This window comes from Scardinius erythrophthalmus (assembly GCF_964197995.2).
Source record: "Scardinius erythrophthalmus genome assembly, chromosome: 1".
Taxonomy (NCBI): domain Eukaryota; kingdom Metazoa; phylum Chordata; class Actinopteri; order Cypriniformes; family Leuciscidae; genus Scardinius; species Scardinius erythrophthalmus.
The window spans coordinates 68,234,560-68,261,576 of NC_138221.1; the positions used below are offsets into that span (position 1 = coordinate 68,234,560).

The 27,017-nt window shown below is 38.1% G+C and overlaps 1 protein-coding gene across 1 annotated transcript in view; it reads left to right on the top strand.

Moving 5' to 3' along the window:
* The window catches only part of LOC308687991 (NACHT, LRR and PYD domains-containing protein 3-like), an 84,406-nt gene that overhangs the window by 51,262 nt on the left and 6,127 nt on the right, over positions 1-27,017 (top strand). The window contains exon 8 of the mRNA XM_081360807.1: positions 1,787-1,960. Within this exon, the coding sequence (XP_081216933.1) occupies positions 1,787-1,960 (174 nt within the window). The remainder of the gene's footprint in view (positions 1-1,786; positions 1,961-27,017) is intronic.

A 27,017-nucleotide genomic window follows, 5' to 3' on the forward strand; every position in this document is an offset into this window, starting at 1 on the left:
TTTATTGACAGCCCAGCAAGCATTATAAAGTTCTTTGGCGTAGGCCCCGTCCATAGTTCGTAATCTGAGGGTAGCGGATCTGCATCTCCTGCCTGAAGACGAAGGCAGGGGCGCAGCCGACCCCCCTGGAAGGTATGGACAGGACCATCCTGGTGGTGGTGGGGAGGGTGGAGGTTGTCGCGTCGGCATCTGCGAACTCAAACATGTGTAAGTACCGATCTTTTATACAGAAAGTATAAAGACGTGATTGGATAGAGATGAAGTTAATAAGTGACGTAGTAATTAAGTCTTCCTGGCAGAACTTAAGCTAAAGCTTTCATTTCAGGTGCAGAGATGATCAGTTCAGGTGCAGAGATGTACAGATACAGAGATCATCAGTTCAGGTGCAGAGATGCACAGATACACAGATGATCAGTTCAGGTGCAGAGATGCACAGATACACAGATGATCAGTTCAGGTGCAGAGATGCACAGATGCAGAGATGATCAGTTCAGATACAGAGATGCACAGATGCAGAGAGATGATCAGTTCATGTGTAGAGATGCACAGATACAGAGATGATCAGTTCAGGTGCAGAGATGCACAGATACAGAGATGATCAGTTCAGGTGCAGAGATGATCAGATACACAGAGGATCAGTTCAGGTGCAGAGATGCACAGATGCAGAGATGATCAGTTCAGGTGTAGAGATGCACAGATGCAGAGATGATCAGTTCAGATACAGAGATGCACAGATACAGAGATGATCAGTTCAGGTGCAGAGATGCACAGATATTGAGATGATCAGTTCAGGTGCAGAGATGCAGAGATGATCAGTTCAGGTGCAGAAATGATCAGTTCAGGTGCAGAGATGCAGAGATGATCAGTTTAGATGCAGAGATGATCAGTTTAGATGCAGAGATGATCAGTTTAGATGCAGAGATGATCAGTTCAGGTGCAGAGATGCACAGGTGCAGAGATGATCAGTTCAGGTGCAGAGATGCACAGATGCAGAGATGATCAGTTCAGGTGTGCTCCATGTTTCCACTTAAACAGATATGTGGTGATAAAGTATAAGTGATCTGTCAGATGCATTAAAGAGGGTCAAAATGTTTAATTTGAAAGTTAAGACCTTGTTCTTATCAAAATAACAAAGCTCAGCAATTATTTGATAGGAGTAAGTAACTGTCTATTTATTATGTTTGCAAAATTATTACCTTCATCTGGGTGTGGATGGTGATGATCCCTCAGGTGCTGTACATATTAGAAGTGTTCGCTGCTTTTGCTGACACTTTTCATCTGAATGTTTTGCATATTGCATACCTTTCTTCAACTATTCCTGAATCATGTTTAGAGAGCCACAATGCCCCAATAGCTTATTTAATTTGCTTCTTCTGCAAGTACAAGAGATTGCATTGTTCCACCATGTTTTCAATTTGAGAGTTTCACATGCGCTGAAAGTTAATTTGCACACACCCTGCCTTACCTAGACAATCACCTAGTGAACTCAGCTACTGTAGTAACAGCCTCACAGAGTATCCAGACAGAGGGCACGCCACACACAAGTCTGAAAGACTAATTTTAATGTTTGTTTTTTTTAAACATAGCTTCCAAATTCTTACTGTTTAACAACGTGACCATTATAATCACGGTCAATTTTGAAATTGGGTAATATCAACATCACTAATTGTAATCAATCAGAGGTCCTTGTAAAGATAATTAATGGTTTGAAGAGCCGTGTTGTTTATTGTAGTGTATATTCTCTAAAAATGAAGCACACTGACATGAACACTTACTGTTGTTGTAGATTATCTCAGTGTTTGGTGACAGAAGAAGGTTGTGCTGCTCTGGCTTCAGCTCTGAGTTCAAACCCTTCACACCTGAGAGAGCTGGATCTGAGCTACAATCACCCAGGAGAATCAGGAGTGAAGCTGCTCTCTGATGCAATGAACCATCCAGACTGCACACTGGACAAACTCAAGTAAGTGGATCAGTAAGAATCATCCTGGCTGGTGTGTGTGTGAGAGAGACTGAGAGTTTTTAATAGTTTTTGAACACTGAAGGGATCCCAGTGTGTTAAAAAGTGACACCAAGCAGTCCTGACAAAGCATCCAGACGAGTTGTTAGTGAGAATGTGTTGAGAAAATAATGTATAGACTCTGATACTATAGAAGCTGTAGAAACCTCACAAAGACATAGAACTGGAACTCCCTCCTTCATTTCCCAACATCCTCTTTAAGAGACCTCCATCTTACACCGATCACCCAAACAGATAACCTTCTCGAACATGTCTGTGAACCCATTTATGACACGGCGCGTGTGTGAGAGAGGTTATTTTATATATATGTTTAAAACTTTATTTCACAGTCAATTTACAAATAAATAAAATACAAAAATTAAATCCCCCATAAAAGTACAGAGAAAATGTTATTATAACAGCACTGCATTTCAAAAGATGTCATATTGTTCATTACTATAATGTTAAAGATCAACAACAATCCTAGACATAAACACATGAACAGCCACAATTGTTGTTTTTATGGAAGTAAAATAATGTCAAATGTTTTTGAAACAAAAAGCCTGTTGAATTGCACTACTTGAAAAAAAATATGCATTGCATTAAGCATGCTTGCATTTTAATGCATTGTATTTTTAGGGCTTGCATTTTTATGGGCTGAAATTCAACATGGTTGAATATTTAAGCAGTAAATTTTTCAATTCAAAACATCTCAAACACATTTTCATTATTAAAAATTCAATAATCCATATTCACCTTTCATATTTCACTTCCAAAATATTCAAACTGTTTAAAAATACAACCTATAATATTCAACAGGCAATTTTCTTTCTCTTTGCAAATTCTCTTCCACAAATTCAATGGTTCAAATTCGACAGAAAATTCTACGTTGACATCCAGGAAAAGCAGTAGATTGCCGAGCATACTCTCCATCTGCTGTTAGTCGACCTCACCAGCAGGAGGTGCAAGCGCGTGTTGTTGACAAACACATAGAACACGTGCTTAGATAAAAACACAGAAGCGACTTAAAGCAGCTCCTATTAGTGGGTACCGAATGTTTCCAGTACAACAGAAATGCTGGTATCGACACATTTTCAGCACCAACTTGTTACCGAAGTACCGGTACTTTGACAACACTAGCGATAACACTGTAGAAGTTCTGAATGGCCGTAACTTAACCTGTTAACCGTTGCCAGTGCGCGGGCGCACTGAAGCGTTTTTTTTTTTATATATAGTTCAAAGTTACTATCAGATTTAATGTTATACCTTGACAAACTATACATCATTAAAAAGATATAAGACTCAAGTTTCAGTATTTGACCACTATTGTATTCTGAGAAACTTATAGCGACAGTTATTTCTTAATTTGTGTCAGGAGTTATGAAATGAAAAAATGAGTCGATACCTTTAATATGAATTATGTGCGTCAGCCGCTTTCATTCATAAAAAACTCCCGTGCTTGTCGTCATGACAGCGATACACAAAACAACGTCCTTCAGGGCTTTAGCTCAAAAATTTGCATATTTGGAGAAATATTGATAGATTATCAAAGATTTACATCAGATTTCTATAGACAGGAATAATATTTATTGAATTTATACCCAAATGCGTCAATGTAATCATTATAAACGCTTATATACTCTGATACTGTGTTTTCAATTCATACCAATAGCCTGAGGGCGCTATATGCACAATAATAGTCCATATATGGAACATGAAGAAGAGCCATGATCATGTGACATTCCAGGACGTCACTGATACACACAAAGCTAACAAGAGATCGCTGTAACATGCAGATACAGACGTTTTGAAGACAATAAACATGTTTGCAATGATATTTGAGTTACCTGTGTTTTTCAAGCCATGCCAGGTATTTCCATAATAATAGATTATATTTATAATGTAATGCTAATCTATATAGACTGTCATTGTGCAGAATACCATACAATAGTATATTTTCTGTCTGATTTTTTTATCTGAAGCCAAATTAGATCACAGAAGATTATTTAAAATACTCACTTGCGTTATAAAGTAAGTTTGGAGCACAAACATGGTTTTAATCTCATAAATTGTCGTGTATTGATGGTGTGCTAAGCTAACATGCTAGCTAGCCCTAGGTGCACCTGCCACCTAGAAGTTATACTTTTATGATTTTTTGAATGCTTACTGAAATGTTTCTTTATTCAAGAAATGCATTTGATACAGTTTAAAATGTGAGGTGAACTTTGAGAAAAGAAATTAGGGACTGAAACCCTATGAATAGCCTGTGAATAGCCAGTCGTTAGTAGCTATAATGCAGACAAAAGAAATGCATATTTAGAGCCATAACCAGGCTGGAGAGGTGTGAATGTGTTCAGGGGGAGACTGAGACTGAATGGGGCTCGTTTGCACCACAAAACAATAGAGACAATATACTGGATAGATGGTTAGAAGATGACAATAAACATCAGTTGCATTTTAGAGTCAAATCAAAATAAAGTAATTTGACATGGTCTTGAAAAACATTTAACTAAATACAGAGTTTTGGACTTATTATCTTCAGATTTTAAACATAAAATGTTTAGACGTGGCTTTAGCTGTAGTGCATTTCTAGATTGCTACAGTGCCAACTTCAATTTTATTTTCATAAGGATGTTTCATAAAAATTCATTTCTAATAACTTTACAAAACTTTGAAGCTATTTATAACAATTTTTTTCATTATGACGATAATTAATTATACATTTACAATAAACTGCCAGGTGTCAGCTTTCAAATGAGATCATACTTGTGCTTTTAGTACAAAGGGTTCATGAACTGTATCTGTTTCAGTTTGGGTATGTCATTTCTGGGGATTTTTCAAAAGTGGGGTTGCAGCTTAACAGGTTAAACATTTTGTAGCCAAATCGTCTGGTGAGAGAAAAAGTTAATTTTCAAACCCTGGTGACAAGACATTACGAAACTGTTCCCAGTGTTCAAACCGCTGCACCACATGGCAGTCAGATAAGACACTATGCAAATATGAAAGATTTGTCTAGTTTTTACCATTACACATTTTTTAGTTGTAATCTTTTGGGCAAGACTAAATACAATGACTGACAATACAATTACAAAACAGGCTTTAAAAGTTGTATTTAGAAAGGAACAAATGGAACAACACATAGTTTTGTTACAGCATAAAAAATAAAGAAATAACTAGGCAATAGTTTTAAAGCAGGACCATTAAGAGGGGAAATCTGCAGAGGAGATGAGAGGAGATCGGAATTTTAGAGCCGGAGTGTGAAGATGAATAGTTCCAGGTTCATACACAGAAGAGTGAGAAAAAACAAAACAAAGTACGAGACATTGTGATTCACACAAGGAAAAGCACAAAGATAACACCAGAGGTTGTTTGATCACACAACAGACACTTAAAACAGACCTTCCTCTTCTTAAAGACCTCTGAGCAACAGGGCTGAAATCTCTTAAAGGGATACTTCACCTCTGGGAAGATGAATGTGTATTTAAAATAGGTCATTTAAGTAGAAGAAATGTGGAGAAATTTTTGAATTTGGAGCTTTCTAGACTGAGAAAAGCCAGAAAATGTATTTTTGGCTTATGTGGATGAAAGACAACAACTCCCAGAATGCACTTGCTTCGCTGCCTTAGGAGGCCACGCCTACCGGTTAGAGAGCACAGTTGAAAACAACAAGGCTAGCCTCAGTAAGTGATGAGTTTGCCAGGGATTTAGAGACCCAAAATGTCCGGGATTCGGCTTTTGCGTTCTACAGTCGCCATTCATCATGTTTACTGTGGCGAGCAGGACGAGGCTGACGGCCGCGGGAGAACGGCGCGAGGCCGGTGGCGTCATTACTGAGACGCGCCGGGTCTCGCATCTCTCACGGAGGAGCGGAAATTTTCTTAGCAAGGGTAAAGCGCACATCAACCGATCACTTGTTTAGCGTTCATGTAAACACTACAGTCAGATTCACCAATCGGAATGAATTCAGTTAGATTGAAACGAGAGGTGTGAGATCACCGGCGCCACCAGTCCGCCCCCAGCTCGAGCCAGTCTGGGCTTCTCGTCCGCGACAGGCAGGTCTTCTGCCTCGGCTGCTCTTCGCTATGCGACTTGTAAAGGTAGCCACAAACACCTGATTCAAGCATCAGACTTCCGAAATCCTCTTCCTCTATATCATATTGAGCACTCTCCTCCGCTATTGTCATATCTTCACATCTGTCTCCACAGCGCCTGTTAGCTTAGCTTCCAAACAAGATGGAGGATATTGCTTTCAGTTTCAGAAAGTGAAGTCCCACCCACTGATCTGTAATAGGCCTGTAGCGTGAGCGGGTCCCTCCCCCTGGAATAATGAGGAGCCAGTGTTTGTAGTCTCTACACTTTTCAATGAAATGTGACTTCCTGCTTATTATGACGCAAAATGATGATTTTTACGTCATAATAAGCAGGAAGTAAAACACTTAAATCCTTATTTCTCCCATCTCAGGGAAAAATGAATGAAAAATCCACGTTTATTATAATATATGACTGGGTTTCTAACAATACAAAGCTTAATGCAAATGGGTGAAGTGTCCCTTTAAAATCCACAGAGATTCAGACTTGAATGAAGGTCTGGTTCTAGAGCACTAATGCAATGTGGAATGAACACACATACACACGAACACACACACACACACACGTCACTCTTCACTCATGTTCCTGTCCGCATATTGCTGTTTTTTTTTGTTGTTGGTTTTATTTACTAAAAATTTGTTTCTTATTCTAAAGTTAATCATTTTATACATTTGGATTATTGAAATAAATATGTAATTGCAATCAAGTATTTTCTTTTAGTGGCAACTTAAGTGGCATTATTGCAAATGTATGTGGCATTATTGCAATAAGAAGACACTTCAAAAGACCTCAAACAAAAACAAAAAAATCTAAACTTTGACAAAAATACTGATTTAATGTATTTTAAAATGATTAAATATATATTCATAACAAAAGCTGTTAGAAGAGCAGTTAGTCACATCCAGAAATATGAATGGATCTCTATGGGGCAATTACACTTTCTGGCTAAAACTATATTATCTGCAAACAAATTCTAACCAGATGGCAGAATTATGCATCTAACAAATAGATCAATATCCAGAAACAACTCATATTGAATTTTGATCATTATTAATGAATGTTTTTTTTTTTTTTTTCTTAAAAATGTAATATTTCATATGCATGCTAATGGTGTAGCTGAAGAGTTTTGCAGTAAATAGGTAGGCTACAAAAGTACTTCAGATCTCCCAAAGCACAGCATTAATGTATAGATGAGAAGTAAACAAAACAATTATATATTTGTATTATTAAAAATGTTTGTTTTTTTTAAGTTCTTAAACAAGAGCAGTACGACAACTGTTTCTCCACAGCAATGTGCATTCTGGTCCAACCAAGTCTAACAAGGAAACACTGGCAATATGCGAGAGATCTCTTGAGATTCTTTGTGCTACAGTGCAGAGAACTGTGGAGAAGCTTTCCTTGTGTATAATGTCCAGCAGATGCTCCATATTGTAGGTGTTGGGGGGATGGTGATGCGTGTGTGTGTGTGTGTGTGTGTGTGTGTGTGCACATTTAATATTGTGCTTGTAATAGTTTTGCAACATAATTTCTGTGATTTTCATGACAAGTTATCGGTTTTATGGTCTAGTGGGGAATTATGGATCCTATATGGAACATCCGGAGTGTGACTTTAACAAAATACAGCCAGACATTGCATTTATTTATTTATTTATTCAAACCTTGTTTGGGGTTGTCCAATAGCACATAACTGTGCCTTTTTACATTTCCTTGATTGGAATAATAGCAGGGTAAACTTAGTGGCATGGGAGGCCAGAGCAAATTAATTTACCATTTTATCTAATAGTGAAAGAACAAATCCACTATTGAATTCCCACGATTTTTTCAATATAAAATAAAAATAGAGAAATGGATTAAGGCAGCCAGAATAGAGAAACGTCAAATTTACTGTCACTCCCTCGGCAGCGCTATTAGAAACACCAGTTACTGTTACTTTATTTATTTATTTAGTCATTTTATGTCAGGGCTGAATAACGCAAGGTATATTAAATGTATACATTACATTTTTCAAAAAATAAGAAAATATATGAACTGTATGAAGTTATATAGTTTTTAAATTCTCACTGAAAGAGCGAGGCAGAGTGTGTGTAAGCTGTGGTCAGAGCCAGAGCGCTTGGCGGACGTCTCCTGGATCGCCACAGTAAAGGTACAGGTACAGGGGGGGGGTTGTTGTGAGGTTTTGTGCTCGTGCACGGCTGCACGCGAAGTCGGAGCTGAAGAAGAAGCTGGCTCAAAACCTCACAACACCCTCCCCCTGTCGGTGATTGGTTGGAACACTATTTGTTTTGGTTTTGAGTGGTTGGTGAAACCAGTTGTTTTTGTGTGCAGATCTCAGAGCCTAGGCTGCCTACAGAGACACGTTTTTTTGACGGCATGCTTATGGGGCGGGCAGCTAGCGGATCGTTAGGAAAGATTAGATGAATGTGACTTTTTTTGGGGGGGGCCTGAAATCACTGATACAACCTTTAAGAAAATACATTAAATGTTATTAAAATTAAGGATGAACTATAACTTCATGAATAAAATGAGCATGGACCTCAACCTGTCCTGTCAGCAGAGTGTCCTGTGTCATAAAGGGCTTTGAAATAAACACACAAACTACACACTGAACACACATGCTAAACCAACACATTAAACACAGATTAATGTCTTGTTGCTAACGTTACCGTTAACCGCTTTCACACACGCACACAATATAAAATACACGATAAAATACACAATGATAAATATAAAATCCAATACACAATACCTATATAAAACACTATTATTTACACGATTACTACTGAAAGAACTGCTATTAACTGCACATTCACTATATAAAATTCACTGGAGGAAAAAGTTTGCGTGGCCGTCGTCAGATTTGGAAGTCGCTCAAAAGGCTCTTTCGCGGTTGTGGCTTCAGTCGACTTCAGTGAGGCGCGGTGGTTTATGGGATGAGTAGTTCCTTCGCTCGGAAATGAAAATATGTACACAGTCTTGTACCTTTGACTTTTTTTGGATTTTCTCTTCGTTTTTTCACTCGAAATGATATGTTGTATGCTTATGAGTTTAGCCGTAGCTGGTTATCCTCAGACATGCTCTAAAACTCTTTGGATACGGATTTTCCCAAAAGGTCAATGGGAGAAATGAATGGGAAATTTACTTCCGGCACCTAAGCTCTCTCGGGCTGTGGGCGGGACTGTGATGCTCTATTGTGGTTGCGGTGTGTCACGTGACTAGCAATGATGCGTCACCATGGAAACAATAAAGTGATGCGCTCTAAATAACGGTCGCCTTTGATAAAATAGCGAATAAGATTAGTCTTTTTTTTGTGTCAATTTTGTTTGTTCTTTTTGCATGCAGTTTGCAAAGTGACAAAATGAAGCAAAGCACAACTTGTCCACACTTATTTTATTTTAATTCGATGTTATCATAGGCAAAACACAATTGCTTTATTATTATTATTATTTGCTTTTGAACAAAGTCTTATTTCATGCAAAGGGATAATATAATTGCACTTTTATTTTCTCTCTTTGAAAGTTTGTAATGCTGTTATTTGATTTTGTTTTTAAAATGTGATGTTAATAAAACACATTGTATTAACCCTTTCTTACCTCCAAAGTGGAGAATGCCAGAAAAAGTTTGAGAAACGCTGCTCTGAACCACAGCTCTATATAGAGTGACTGGATAGCTCATGACGTCATAAACAGTGAAGCCACCGCGCCGCCATATTGGTATTCTCTAGTGAGCTCACGCGTTCTGTTGAATCAATAGGAAATTTTATGATTTGACAGAGAAAACATTGCCTAACGAGACACCGTTTTTAAATCTGAAGTCTCCCTGTACATTTTTACAACGCAAACATCCTAAGCATTTAAATGGGTATTTGTTTAAAGTCGGAAATATTTCCTGCTTATTAAAAAACGGCAATTTCTTTGCAAAATGAATAAAAAACTGTACGAGAACACTAGTCAAGTCAAGTCAAGTCATCTTCATTTATATAGCGCTTTTAACAATGTAGATTGTCTCAAAGCAGCTTTACAGAGATAAATGTATCATTTAACGCAAGAATGTTTTGGCTTTATAGCGGTTCTTTAATAAAGTTATTTTCCAGCTAAAGTTAGTTTTGATTGATTCGCTTCCGTCGCAACGATCATTTGTTTTTAAATTAGGGCCGCCAAGATGACACCATTCTCTCTACACAGACTTTAAACGCGAACCTGTGAGAAACGCTGATGGCGTTCAGATGCGCATTAAGAACGGGTTCTATAGTTATGTGCGTTGATGTGTGCAGGTTTGGAATTCCCTAAAAACCAAGCCTAAACAAATTACTGGTGTTTCCTTACAGTTTTGATTCAGAATTTTATTTTATTTTATTAATTCGGGGTAGATACGCAAATTGAGTTTTCCCGATGACGCTTTATCTGTAGAGTGGGAAAGGGATCCTCCATAGGGAGAGACTAGTTGGCACTTCAGCACTGCATTGACATTGACACTAGCTGGCCTTCACTGAAGAGCTGTCTTCACAGGTAAGAAAAACAGTTTGATACTGTGGCCAGTGGCGTCAGGTACTTGAGGGGACTGTATGAAACAACAATTATATAACGACTACGCCACCCGGTATATCCCGGAAACTCAGCCCCAAGACAGGGGGCGCACAGGTTCGTAACCAAAAGAAATGGGTGAGCAGAGAGACATAGGCCAGGGAGTACTAAAGATGAAGCAGCTTTATTCAAATACACAATTTAAAACCATCAATACATTAACATCAAGGGCTCAATATTCACATGTCAAAAAGAAAAGGAAAACAAACACCACTTTACAAAACTTCAAAATAAAGAAATAATAAATACAAAAAAAACAAATACACGAGAAAGCTTAATTAGGAGGGAGATGGCCTGCTGTGACTCTCAATTCACACAACACACTTAATATCCACACACACCCACTCTGGTGAAGTCAGGTCACTCAATAAGCACAACACTCAATGTGAACCCCGTTAAACAGCGGCTAAACCCCCTCCTCTATACACTTTCTTCGTCACGCTGTTTACGAGGGAAAAGAAAAGACAAACAATAAACATTAACTAACTGGTAAAAGCCAGCCCCAAAAAGAAAGAAACAGTCAGTTCACAAACATAAAAAATAATAAGAATACACAAAAAAAACAATTCAATTTCAAAAACAATTTCACTCTCGTTTTGGAACTCAAAATAAACTTAAACAAAATAAAAATAAATTATATTACATACAAAATACGCAAAAATGAGCACTAGACAAAATAAAGAAAAATCTCAATTACAATTCGGAGACAAACCAAGAGACAAATCAAAATGAAACAAACATGCCACGGTCGGCCGCACACTCAAAGAGCAGAGCAAGCCAGCGAGAAAACAGCCACGCTTCCACTTCAGTTCTCACACTGCGGCGAGCAATCGTCCCGGTGTTACGGATCAACTGGGGATCATGTTAACTGGGGACGCGCGCGTGCACGCAGATAGTTTTACCTGGATTTCCAGCAGATGTTGAACGCCGGTGACAGATTCGTCACAGCGAACGTTATTGGTAAATGTTTGTATCATATTAGGACACTGTTGTTTACTCTGTCGCTGCTCCGCTGAATGTTTCAGACGCATTTAAGGGAAGTTTTAATGTGTTTTAATTTCACGACACAGACCACGGCCACATTATTTTGTTACATTCGTTTCAATGAAATTGAATATCTGACGACAACTGTAAGTAGATTAAATAAATTATGCTATTGACATTGTGTCTTTGCAGTGCGTGTGTATTCGCAGATTATTGTTATGATGCCAATTTGTGGCTTAATTTAAATTGAGCAGCAATACTGCTGTGGTAAAAGGGATGTCAAGCATTTATTTATTATTTATTTTAATGTTACTAAGGAATGAGTTAAAGCATAAAGCATACAGTAGGCTACACTCCATAAATGTTCCTAAAGAGTGTTGAAAATTGAGAAGCCATAGCTTATGGATCCAGTGAATTACCCACAGCATTTATTCAGGGGAATGTTCAACAAACATATTTATTAGCTAACAGGTATGAAAGCAACAATAACAAAAGGAAGGAAAAAAAAATAGGCAAATGTGCATGCATGCAGGACAGACGTATTTGCCAACAGTGGAAGGTCTGACCACACAGTCCCACCTTCAACATCCTGAACATTCAGTCTAAGGAAGAACAAACTATAGAATAAGTTACATGTTAATGAAGAACAGTCACTTGTTTTGCAATGTATATGTATATGCATAAATTTTTCTTACCCATTGGCCAGTTTGGCCTTCATACCTATGCTGCTCTCCATCTAATATAATCATGTTATATTAGTAAATAAATGTCACAGTTGTATTATATTTTTAAGAACAATTTAACACACCATCACCCTTCATTGTGAAATGTTGACATCTCCTTCTTTATATAATCACGCTCCTTTCTTGAGCAGCGATCGGGATGTTGGTTATCCTGCAAAGTTTTTGATTTGTCTAACTTTAATTGCGTCCATTTGCTGTGGCAGTATATGGCCTAACAACGACACTTAATTTATAGACCTTTTAATCTGTTCCTAACGGTTAGCAGACGACAATAATGAAAGCACATGATGTGATGAATAACAAGTAAAGAGAATATGTTAATGAGATTCATGGTACCAGTCAAATGAAGAGAACTGGCATAATTTAAATGTATATTACATAAAAAGATTGTGTCATATTTCTTTTGTTAAAGAGGTCAGCAAAAAAGTAAACAATAAAGCATTTCCTATTGTTTTAGAGAGCTAGGGTCATGCTAATCATGTAAGGTGACAAATGATTAAGAGGTTAGTGATGTAGGCCTATGAGAATATTAGCCATAGAGAATATCAGTATATATTTGTAATAATTCATTATCACTATATCATATGTTTTGCTTATTTCAGTAATACAATTTGTGGTTGCCTCTCAGTGTTTTTCACAGGACTTTAATCACTAAAGACAAAGTGTTCTCTACATGTCCAATACAAGACATTAGATACACAACATTCAAGTTCATGCTCCTACTGAGCATAATGTACATGTACACATGTGGCAGACGCTTTTATCCAAAGCAACTTACATTGCATTTCAAGCTACACATTTACATTCTTATCAGTTCTTGCTTTCCCTGGGAATCGAACCCATGGACTTGACGTTGCAAGCACCAACGCTCTACTGTTTGAGCTACAGGAAAACTCGACACAATGTACAATTCAATATTACTATATTTGCTATATAGAATTGTTCTGAAAGAAGAAGAGTCAAAATTAGTTTTTTTTTTTATTTTTTATTTTATAAATCTGTTGAAAATGTTACAAGTTCATGAGATAATTAACTTCATGACCCTATAAGCAGCTGCTTTATGTCCAGGGAAAAGGATACGGAGGCGTCAGAGCTGGTTAAGAAAAGAGATCTTAATATAATCAGCAGAGTAAAATAAGCTGACAAGTGTTTTTATATAAAAAATAAAATTAGGCTATATGCAGATCAATAGCCTATACATGCAACTGTAAAAAAATGTAAATGACTTTGCAATTTATGTTTCTTTTAGGTAGTCTAGCTACTTTAATTTAATCTACATCTGTTGTTATTTGTGATTAGAACTCATGACAACACACTACAGAAAATATGATACACTAATGTTGAGAAGAAGATTCTTACACGTCTTCTGAAGTGCGCGGACAAGTCTGTTCATCCAATGAAACCGAATGCCCCATGTTAACATAGGCGTGGTTTCTGAGCTTGACACTAAACATGTTAAACTTCTTTGAAATTGCGTCAAATATGCAGGAATATACACTTCAAAAACAAATCGCTTTATTATGCATACCAGTGTGTATACAACTGGCGAAACATACGTTTTTAATCATGGATCCGTGAAAAATGGCTGCGACGAATCTGTAGCCGTCTGGAAATCCAGGTAAAACTATCTGCGTGCACGCGCGTTTCCCCCAGTTAACATGATCCCCAGTTGATCCGTAACACCGGCTCGCTGTTATGCAAGTTCAAGTTCGCTCCAACAAAAAGACGACCAAAATAAGCCCAGGCAAGACAGCAGTGCGTTACATCAACAGACGCGCATCTCGTCCCGCAATATAGAGGTGAAACCCTTGCTCCTTTCACTCAATCGGAAAAGACCTAAGTTATATTTCTGTGGATGACACTGGCCAATCATCAACACGGGTACCCTTCACCCTGCTACAATACTATTAATTAAGTAGTAAATGCTAAAGACCTATATTTTTGTGGATTTGTCTGAATAGTGTTTCGTGGCCACGAATTAATAATACCTCAGCACGTTATACTAATTTGTTCCCTCGTTTTACTATATTGTGGCCACGTTGTAATTCGTTAAATCAAAGTGAGGGAGGGAATTGTTAGTTCAACGAGTCCACGATTTATTAAAACGAGGGAACAAATAAGTCGCCGTAACAACGAATTATTTAGAGAGAGAGAGAGAGAGAGAGACCCGGCCGCGCGCGCACTCTCACCATCTTCAGACACGAGCGCTGTATCTCTCTCCCTCGCGCATATCAACATCAACTAGAAAAAAAAGTTTGTTGAGACAAACTTTAAGTTGGCTTGAGAAAGCCGGACCAGAGAGTTTGAAGAAGTTAAAAGTAGTTAGAAGTTTAAAATAGTTAGAAATTTGAAGTAGTTTGAAGTTTAAAGTAGTTTAAATTTTGATTGATAAATTAGTTAGAAAGAAAGAAAGAAAGATTAGGTAGAAAGACAGAAAGACAGAAAGAATGAAAGAAAAAATAAAGAGATTAGGTAGAAAGATTAGGCAGAAAGAAAGATTAGGCAGAAAGAAAGATTAGGCAGAAAGAAAGAAAGAAAGAAAGAAAGAAAGAAAGAAAGAAAGAAAGAAAGAAAGAAAGAAAGAAAGAAAGAAAGATTAGGTAGAAAGACAGAAAGAATGAAAGAAAAAATAGAGATTAGGTAGAAAGAAAAAAAAGAAAGATTAGGCAGAAAGAAAGAAAGATTAGGTAGAAAGAAAGAAAGAAAGAAAGAAAGAAAGAAAGAAAGAAAGAAAGAAAGAAAGAAAGAAAGAAAGAAAGAAAGAAAGAAAAAGATTAGGTAGAAAGAAAGAAAGAAAGAAAGAAAGAAAGAAAGAAAGAAAGAAAGAAAGAAAGAAAGAAAGATTAGGTAGAAAGAAAGAAAGAAAGAAAGAAAGAAAGAAAGAAAGAAAGAAAGAAAGAAAGAAAGAAAGAAAGAAAGAAAGAAAAAGATTAGGTAGAAAGAAAGAAAGAAAGATAAGTTAGAAAGAAAGAAAGAAAAGTAAGCAAGAAAGAAAAGAAAGATTAGTTAGAAAGAAAGAAAAAGAAAAAAGAAAGATTAGCTAGAAAGAAAGATTGGCTAGAAAGAAAGAAAGAAAAAAGAAAGAAAGATTAGTTAGAAAGAAAGAAAAAAAAAAGATTTGTTAGAAAGGAAAGAAAGATTAGTTAGAAAGATTAGATAGAAAGATAAGTTAGAAAGAAAGATTAGTTAGAAAAAGAAAGAAAGAAAGAAAGAAAGATTAGTTAGAAAGAAAGATAGATTGATTAGTTAGAAAGAAAGAAGAAATATTAGTTAGAAAGAAAGAATGAATGAATGGTGGATTAGTTAGAAAGAAAGAAAGAAAGAAAGAAAGAAAGAAAGAAAGAAAGAAAGAAAGAAAGAAAGAAAGAAAGAAAGAATAATTAGTTAGAAAGAAAGATAGATTAGTGAGAGAGAAAGAAAAAAGATTGATTAGTTAGAAAGAAAGAAAGAAAGAAAGAAAGATGGATTAGTTAGAAAGAAAGATAGAAAGATAGATTAGTTAGAAAGAAAGATAGATAGATTAGTTAGAAAGAAAGAAAGATAGATTGGTTAGAATGAAAGAAAGAAAAATATATTAGTTAGAAAGAAAGATGGATTAGTTCGTTAAAAAGAAAGAAAGATGGATTATTTAGTTAAAAAGAAAGATAGATTAGTTAGTTAAAAAGATAGATAGATAGATAGATAGATAGATAGATAGATAGATAGATAGATAGATAGATAGATAGAAAAGGTTTGAAGTTAGATATATATATATATAGATAGATAGATAGATAAGTTCAAAATATAGATTTAGCCAAATATAGTTTATCATGATTTACCATAGTTTACCATGATTTACTATAGTATACCATGATTTACCATGTTCAAGTATGATTTACTGATTCAAGCATGATTTACCATAGTTTACCATGATTTACCATAGTTTACCATGATTTATCACAATTTACCATAGTTTACCATGATTTACTATAGTATACCACGATTTACCATGTTCAAGTATAATTTACTGATTCTAGCATGATTTACCATAGTTTACCATGATTTACCACGATTTACCATAGTTTACCATGATTTACTATAGTATACCATGATTTACCATGTTCAAATATGATTTATTGATTCTAGCATGATTTACCATAGTTTACCATGATTTACCACGATTTACTATAGTTTACCATGATTTACTATAGTATACCACGATTTGCCATGTTCAAGTATAATTTACTGATTCTAGCATGATTTACCATAGTTTAGCATGATTTACCATAGTTTACCATGATTTACTATAGTATACCATGATTTACCACGATTTACCATAGTTTACCATGATTTACTATAGTATACCATGATTTACCATGTTCAAGTATGATTTACTGATTCTAGCATGATTTAGCATAGTTTACCATGATTTACCACGATTTACCATAGTTTACCATGATTTACTATAGTATACCACAATTTACCATGTTCAAGTATAATTTACTGATTCTAGCATGATTTACCATAGTTTACCATGATTTACCACGATTTACCATAGTTTACCATGATTTACTATAGTATACCATGATTTACCATGTTCAAGTATGATTTACTGATTCTAGCATGATTTATCATGGATTACCATGATTTACCATAGTTTACCATGATTTACCACGATTTACCACGATTTACCATAGTTTACCATGATTTACTATAGTATACCACGATTTACCATGTTCAAGTATGATTTACTGATTCTAGCATGATTTATCATAGTTTACCATGATTTTACCATAGTTTACCACGATTTACCATAGTTTACCATGATTTACTATAGTATACCACGATTTACCATGTTCAAGTATGATTTACTGATTCTAGCATGATTTAGCATAGTTTACCATGATTTACCATGATTTACCATAGTTTACTATGATTTACTATAGTATACCACAATTTACCATGTTCAAGTATAATTTACTGATTCTAGCATGATTTAGCATAGTTTACCATGATTTACCACGATTTACCACGATTTACCATAGTTTACCATGATTTACTATAGTATACTAGGATTTACCATGTTCAAGTATGATTTACTGATTCTAGCATGATTTATCATAGTTTACCATGATTTACCATAGTTTACCATGATTTACCATAGTATACCATGATTTACCATGTTCAAGTATGATTTACTGATTCTAGCATGATTTATCATAGTTTACCATGATTTACCATAGTTTACCATGATTTACCATGATTTACCATATTTACCATTATTTACTATAGTATACCATGATTTACCATGTTCAAGTATGATTTACTATGATTCTAGCATGATTTACCATAGTTTACCACGATTTACCATAGTTTACCATGATTTACCATAGTTTACCATGCTAGCATGATTATCATGTTGCTAGCATGATGCTAGAATTTTTTTTACCATGTTGCTAGCATGGTTTACCATGATTTACCATAGTTTACCATGATTTCCCACGATTTACCATAGTTTACCATGATTTACTATAGTATACCATGATTTACCACGATTTACCATAGTTTACCATGATTTACTATAGTATACCACGATTTACCATGTTCAAGTATGATTTACTGATTCTAGCATGATTTAGCATAGTTTACCATGATTTACCACGATTTACCATAGTTTACCATGATTTACTATAGTATACCATGATTTACCATGTTCAAGTATGATTTACTGATTCTAGCATGATTTATCATAGTTTACCATGATTTACCACGATTTACCATAGTTTACCATGATTAACTATAGTATACTAGGATTTACCATGTTCAAGTATGATTTACTGATTCTAGCATGATTTATCATAGTTTACCATGATTTACCATAGTTTACCATGATTTACCACGATTTACCATAGTTTACCATGATTTACCATAGTTTACCATGATTTACCACGATTTACCATAGTTTACCATGATTTACTATAGTATACTAGGATTTACCATGTTCAAGTATGATTTACTGATTCTAGCATGATTTATCATAGATTACCATGATTTACCATAGTTTACCATGATTTACCACGATTTACCATAGTTTACCATGATTTACTATAGTATACCACGATTTACCATGTTCAAGTATGATTTACTGATTCTAGCATGATTTATCATAGTTTACCATGATTTTACCATAGTTTACCACGATTTACTATAGTTTACCATGATTTACTATAGTATACCACGATTTACCATGTTCAAGTATGATTTACTGATTCTAGCATGATTTAGCATAGTTTACCATGATTTACCATGATTTACCATAGTTTACCATGATTTACTATAGTATACCACAATTTACCATGTTCAAGTATAATTTACTGATTCTAGCATGATTTAGCATAGTTTACCATGATTTACCACGATTTACCATAGTTTACCATGATTTACTATAGTATACTAGGATTTACCATGTTCAAGTATGATTTACTGATTCTAGCATGATTTATCATAGTTTACCATGATTTACCATAGTTTACCATGATTTACCATAGTATACCATGATTTACCATGTTCAAGTATGATTTACTGATTCTAGCATGATTTATCATAGTTTACCATGATTTACCATAGTTTACCATGATTTACCATATTTACCATTATTTACTATAGTATACCATGATTTACCATGTTCAAGTATGATTTACTATGATTCTAGCATGATTTACCATAGTTTACCACGATTTACCATAGTTTACCATGATTTACCATAGTTTACCATGCTAGCATGATTATCATGTTGCTAGCATGATGCTAGAATTTTTTTTACCATGTTGCTAGCATGGTTTACCATGATTTACCATAGTTTACCATGATTTCCCACGATTTACCATAGTTTACCATGATTTACTATAGTATACCATGATTTACCACGATTTACCATAGTTTACCATGATTTACTATAGTATACCACGATTTACCATGTTCAAGTATGATTCACTGATTCTAGCATGATTTAGCATAGTTTACCATGATTTACCACGATTTACCATAGTTTACCATGATTTACTATAGTATACCATGATTTACCATGTTCAAGTATGATTTACTGATTCTAGCATGATTTATCATAGTTTACCATGATTTACCATAGTTTACCATGATTTACCACGATTTACCATAGTTTACCATGATTTACTATAGTATACCATGATTTACCATGTTCAAGTATGATTTACTGATTCTAGCATGATTTATCATAGTTTACCATGATTTACCATAGTTTACCATGATTTACCACGATTTACCATAGTTTACCATGATTTACTATAGTATACCATGATTTACCATGTTCAAGTATGATTTACTGATTCTAGCATGATTTATCATAGTTTACCATGATTTACCATAGTTTACCATGATTTACCACGATTTACCATAGTTTACCATGATTTACTATAGTATACCACAATTTACCATGTTCAAGTATAATTGACTGATTCTAGCATGATTTACCATAGTTTACCATGATTTACCACAATTTACCATAGTTTACTATGATTTACTATAGTATACCATGATTTACCATGTTCAAGTATGATTTACTGATTCTAGCATAGATAGATAGATAGATAGATAGATAGATAGATAGATAGATAGATAGATAGATAAGGTTTGAAGATAGATAGATAGATAGATAGATAGATAGATAGATAGATAGATAGATAGATAGATAGATAGATAGATAATGTTTGAAGATAGATAGATAATGTTTGAAGATAGATAGATAGATAGATAGATAGATAGATAGATAGATAGATAGATAGATAGATAGATAGATAGATAGATAGATAGATAGATAAAGGTTTGAAGATAGATAGATAGATAGATAGATAGATAGATAGATAGATAGATAGATAGATAGATAGATAGATAGATAGATAGATAGATAGATAGATAGATAGATAAAGTTTGAAGATAGATAGATAGATTTATTAATCCATAGAATGGTAGTTTAATTGAGTCTAGGGCTTCAGGGAGTTTAGATTTGAGTTTTTGGCTTGTACACTAATGGGCCACCGTAGTCTTGGCTCAATATGAGCACTCTGCAATGTAAGTCTATGGGATTTTTATGGTTTTTAATATTAATTTTTAAGAAAACTGAAAGTCAAATCAGTCTGAAAAGATATAGCAACTCAAGTCAGAACAGTCTGAAGGTCTGACCCGAGTTTGGAGTTTGTAGAGTTAAAGCTCTAGGAGGAGTTAGAATTGATAAATTTTGGGTCAGAAGAATAAGAAGAAGAAGAATAACTAGAATGTACATTTCCTGAAGAAAATGTGAAATGGTGCTTGCAGTGGCAAAACTCGCCACTCGGTTGATAGAATGTGGTACATGATTGCATACGAGCCAACAAACATGTCTGTACGATGTTCTGGTGCTGAGATAAGGCTTATTCGTGTTGTTCAGGTGGTTGCTAGGGTGTTGCTAGGGTATTCTGGGGGGTTGCTATGGTGTTGCTAGGCGGTTGCTAGGGTATTATGGGTGGTTGCTAGGGTATTATTGGTGGTTGCTAGGGCGTTGCTAGGCAATTGCTAGGGTATTCTGGGTGGTTGCTATGGTGTTGCTAGGCGGTTGCTAGGGTATTCTGGGTGGTTGCTAGGGTATTATTGGTGGTTGCTAGGGCGTTGCTAGGCAGTTGCTAGGGTATTCTGGGGGGTTGCTATGGTGTTGCTAGGCGGTTGCTAGGGTATTCTGGGTGGTTGCTAGGGCGTTGCTAGGCAGTTGCTAGGGTTTTCTGGGTGGTTGCTATGGCGTTGCTAGGCAGTTTCTAGGGTGTTCTGGGTGGTTGCTAGGGCGTTACTAGGGTATTCTGGTGGGTTGCTATGGCGTTGCTAGGCGGTTGCTAGGGTATTCTGGGTGGTTGCTAGGGCGTTGCTAGGGTATTCTGGGTGGTTGCTAGGGCGTTTCTAGGCAGTTGCTAGGGTATTCTGGGGGGTTGCTATGGTGTTGCTAGGCGGTTGCTAGGGTATTCTGGGTAGTTGCTAGGGTGTTCTGGGTGGTTGCTATGGCGTTGCTAGGCAGTTGCTAGGGTGTTCTGGGTGGTTGCTATGGTGTTGCTAGGCGGTTGCTAGGGTGTTGCTAGGCAGTTGCTAGGGTATTCTGGGTGTTTGCTATGGTGTTGCTAGGCGGTTGCTAGGGTATTCTGGGTGGTTGCTAGGCGGTTGCTAGGGTATTCTTGGTGGTTGCTAGGGCGTTGCTAGGCAGTTGCTAGGGTATTCTGGGTGGTTGCTAGGGCGTTGCTAGGCAGTTGCTAGGGTGTTCTGGGTGGTTGCTATGGTGTTGCTAGATGGTTAGTAGGGTATTTTAGGTGGTTGCTAGGGAGTTGCTATGCAGTTGCTAGGGTGTTCAGGGTGGTTGCTAAGGTATTATGGGTGGTTACTATGGTGTTACTAAGTGGTTGGTAGTTGTCACAGATGATTACTATTGGAGTTCTTAGCATTTTCTTGGCATGATTAGCACTTACCTAATTGCTATTAGCATGTAGCTATTCACAGCTAGCATGTGTAGCATGTTGGAATTCCTCTTTGCTAGCATGAGTCAAAAGAGCCAAGCCCCATCTCTATACGATGTTCTGATGCAGAGAAATAGGTCTTGCAAAATGGTTGCTAAGGTACTTTGTTTGGTTGCTAGGGAGTGGCTTGGCAGCTGCCAATCATGAAACTCTAAAGGCTGCTTGTCAGTATGAATTATATAAACCAACTTCCATTCCTCTGTGACATTCAGAATGAAAGATATCCCTCTATGGATTTTGGTTGCTAAGGTGCTTGACAATGGTTGCTAGGACGGGGCTAGCAAGTGTTGTGGTGTCTCATGAATGGCTGTTTGCTGCCCTGAGTCAAACTTGTCTTAACCCCATCTCTTTATGATGTTCTGATGCAGAGATACAGGTCTTGTAAAATGGTTGCTAGGGTACTCTGTTTGGTTGCTATGGAGTTGCTTGGCAGCTGCCAATGATGAAACTGCAAAGGCTGCTTGTCACTATGAATGATATAAACCAACTCCCATGCCTCTGTGACATTCAGAATGGAAGATATCCCTCTTTGGATTTTGGTTGCTAAGGTGCTCGACAATGGTTGCTAGGGAGGGGCTAGGAAGTGTTGAGGTGATTCATGATTGGCTGTTTGCTGCCCCGAGTCAACTGAGACCACCCCCATGTTTCTATGACAATTCAGTCCAGAGATATCCCTTTGATCTCTTTCAATGTAAGTCTATGGGACTTGTTGCTAAGGGGCTCTAAATGGTTGCTAGGGCGTGGCTTGATAGCTTCACAATGATCCTTAGAGACTGATTGGCCGTCTGAGTAAAATGAGCCCGCCCCCTTGTCTCTCTGACACTGTGATCCAGAGCTACGTTCAATACAAAATCCCTATGCAATTTACCATAGTAGGAAAAGCATGTGTGTTTCACGGGACATTCCTTCCCCATAGTAAGTCAATGGGGCAACTTTGGGACGCTCCTGCCCCCCAGGGGTGCAACTTTTACCCCATTGTGAGGTATGTTCTTACAGAGCCTGTCAGCCTCTTCAAATGTGGCAAATCACACGTTTCTGCGAAATCCTCGCTCAGAGCTACGTGTGGTCAAAGTTCGTCGCAATGTTAAGTCAATGGGACTTTTTTGGCCGCTTTTTCGCCCCTGGGGCGAACACCGCACCCCCGATCACTTATAAAAGTCATAGCACACCTCTCCTTAATGAGCCGGTCGATTTGACACCTCACTCAGGGGTCTGAGACAAACGGTGCGGGACGAGTTTCGCGCCAAACTTTGTCCAGAATAATAATAAGAAGAACTAGAATGTACATTTCCTGAAGAAAATGTGAAGTGGTGCTTGCAGTGGCAAAACTCTCCACTTGGTTGCTAGGGTGTTGTACATGATTGCATTCGAGCCAACAACTATGTCTGTACGATGTTGTGGAGCTGAAATATGGCTTCTATATGTTGCAATATGGTTGCTAGGAGGCTCTAAACGGTTGCTAGGGTGTGAATTCAGTTACCATGGTGATAGTTACAGACTGTTTCCCAACCAAAACAAAACAGCCAACCCCCATCTCTATACGATGTTCTGATGCAGAGACATGGGTCTTGATAAACGGTTGTTAGGGTCCTCTGTTTGGTTGCTAAGGAGTGGCTTGGCAGCTGCCAATCATGAAACTCCAAAGGCTGCTTGTCAGTATGAATGATTCAAACCAAATCCCATGCCTCTGTGACATTCAGAATGGAAGATATCCCTCTTTGGATTTTGGTTGCTAGGGTACTCTGTTTGGTTGCCATGGAGTTGCTTGGCAGCTGCCAATGATGAAACTGCAAAGGCTTCTTGTCACTGTGAAGGATATAAACCAACTCCCATGCCTCTGTGACATTCAGAATGGAAGATATCCCTCTTTGGATTTTGGTTGCTAGGGTTCTCTGTTTGGTTGCTATGGATTTGCTTGACAGCTGCCAATGATGAAACTGCAAAGTCTGCTTGTCAGAATGAATGATATAAACCAACTCCCATGCCTCTGTGACATTCAGAATGGAAGATATCCCTCTATGGTTTTGGTTGCTAAGGTGCTCGACAATGGTTGCTAAGGAGTGGCTTGGCAGCTGCCAATGATGAAACTGCAAAGGCGTCTTGTCACTATGAATGATATAATCCAACTCCCATGCCTCTGTGACATTCAGAATGGAAGACATCCCTCTTTGGATTTTGGTTGCTAGGGTTCTCTGTTTGGTTGCTATGGATTTGCTTGGCAGCTGCCAATGATGAAACTGAAAGGCTTTGTGTCACTATGAATGATATAAACCAACTCCCATTTCTCTGTGACATTCAGAATGGCAGACATCCCTCTTTGGATTTTGGTTGCTAGGGTACTCTGTTTGGTTGCTATGGAGTGGCTTGGCAGCTGCCAATGACGAAACTGCAAAGGCTTCTTGTCACTATGAATGATATAAACCAACTCCCATTTCTCTGTGACATTCAGAATGGAAGATATCCCTCTTTGAATTTTGGTTGCTAGGGTACTCTGTTTGGTTGCTAGGGAGTGGCTTGGCAGCTGCCAATGATGAAACTCCAAAGGCTTCTTGTCACTATGAATGATATAAACCAACTCCCATGCCTCTGTGACTTTCAGAATGTAAGATATCCCTCTCGGATTTTGGTTGCTAAGGTGCTCGACAATGGTTGCTAGGGAGGGGCTAGGAAGAGTTGAGGTGATTCATGATTGGCTGTTTGGTGCCCCAAGTCAAACGAGACCACCCTCTAGTTTCTATGACAATTCAGTCCGGAGATATCCCTTTGAACTCTTTCAATGGAAGTCTATGGGACTTGTTGCTAAGGTGCTCTAAATGGTTGCTAGGGCGTGGCTTGATAGCTTCACAATGATCCTAAGAGACTGATTGGTCGTCTGAGTAAAATGAGCCCACCCCCTTGTCTCTATGATACTGTGATCCAGAGCTACGTTCATTACAAAATCCCTATGCAATTTACCATAGTAGTAAAAGCATGTGTGTTTCACGGGACATTCCTTCCCCATAGTAAGTCAATGGGGCAACTTTGGGACGCTCCTGCCCCCCAGGGGTGCAACTTTTACCCCATTGTGAGGTATGTTCTTACAGAGCCTGTCAGCCTCTTCAAATGTGGCAAATCACACGTTTCTGCGAAATCCTCGCTCAGAGCTATGAGTGCTCAAATTTCGTCGCAATGTTAAGTCAATGGAACTTTTTGGGCCGCTTTTTCGCCCCTGGGGTGAACACCGCACCCCCGATCCCCGATAAAAGTCATAGCACACCTCTCCTCAATGAGCCGGTCGATTTGACACCTCATTCATGGGTCTGTGACAAACAGTGCGGGGCGAGTTACGCGCCAAACTTTGTCCAGAATAATAATAATAATAATAATAATAAGAATAATAAGTATGAGCAATAACAATAGTGATGCCTTGCTTTCAGCAAGCACCACTAATAATAAGTATGCAAGAGAACACTAATGATGCCTTGCTTTCAGCAAGCACCATTAATAACTAGAATGTACATTTCCTGAAGAAAATGTGAAGTGGTGCTTGCAGTGGCAAAACTCTCCACTCGGTTGCTAGAGTGTGGTACATTGATAGCATACGAGCCAACAAACATGTCTGTACGATGTTCTGGTGCTGAGATATAGCTTATTCATGTTGTTCAGGTGGTTGCTAGGGTGTTGCTAGGGTGTTCTGTGTGGTTGCTAGGACTTTGCTAGGGTGTTCTGGGTGGTTGCTATGGTGTTGCTAGGCGGTTGCTATGGTATTCTGGGTGTTGCTAGGGCGTTGCTAGACGGTTGCTAGGGTATTCTGAGTAGTTCCTATGGTGTTGTTAGGCGGTTGCTAGGGTGTTCTGGGTGGTTGCTAGGCAGTTGCTAGGGTATTCTGGGTGGTTGCTATGGTGTTGCTAGGCAGTTGCAAGTGTATTCTGGGTGGTTGCTAGGGCGTTGCTAGGTGGTTGCTAGGGTATTCTGAGTGGTTGCTATGGTGTTGCTAGGCGGTTGCTAGGGTATTCTGGGTGGTTGCTAGGGCGTTGCTAGGGTGTTCTGGGTGGTTGCTAGGGTATTCTGGGTGGTTGCTAGGGCGTTACTAGGCAGTTTCTAGGGTGTTCTGGGTGGTTGCTAGGCGGTTGCTAGGGGTGTTGCCAGGCAGTTGCTAGGGTGTTCTGGGTGGTTGCTAGGTGGTTGCTAGGCAGTTGCTATGGTATTCTGGGTGGTTGCTAGGGCGTTGCTAAGCAGTTGCTATGATGTTCAGGGTGGTTGCTAGGTCGTTGCTAGGCAGTTGCTAGGGTATTCTGGGTGGTTGCTATGATGTTGCTAGGCGGTTGCTAGGGTATTCTGGGTGGTTGTTAGGACGTTGCTAGGCAGTTGCTAGGGTTTTCTGGGTGGTTGCTACGGTGTTGCTAGGTGGTTGCTAGGGTATTCTGGTGGTTGCTCTGGTGTTGCTAGGCGGTTGCTAGGGTATTCTGGGTAGTTGCTAGGTGGTTGCTAGGGTATTATTGGTGGTTGCTTGGGCGTTGCTAGGCAGTTGCTAGGGTGTTCTGGGTGGTTGCTATGGTGTTGCTAGGCGGTTGCTAGGGTATTCTGGGTGGTTGCTAGGGCGTTGCTAGGCAGTTGCTAGGGTATTCTGGGTGGTTGCTAGGGCGTTGCTAGGGTATTCTAGGTGGTTGCTAGGGCGTTGCTAGGCGGTTGCTAGGCTGATCTGGGTGGTTGCTATGGTGTTGCTAGGCGGTTGCTAGGGTATTCTGGGTGGTTGCTAGGGCGTTGCTAGGCAGTTGCTAGGGTATTCTGGGTGGTTGCTAGGGTGTTGCTAGGTGGTTGCTAGGGTATTCTGGGTGGTTGCTATGGTGTTGCTAGGCGGTTGCTAGGGTATTCTGGGTGGTTGCTAGGCGGTTGCTAGGGTATTCTTGGTGGTTGCTAGGGCGTTGCTAGGGTATTCTGAGTGGTTGCTATGGTGTTGCTAGGCAGTTGCTATGGTATTTTGGGTGGATGCTAGGGCATTGCTAGGCAGTTGCTAGGTTGTTCTGGGTGGTTGCTAGGCAGTTGTTAGGTGTTCTGGGGGGTTGCTAGACAGTTGCTAGGGTGTTCTGGGTGGTTGCTA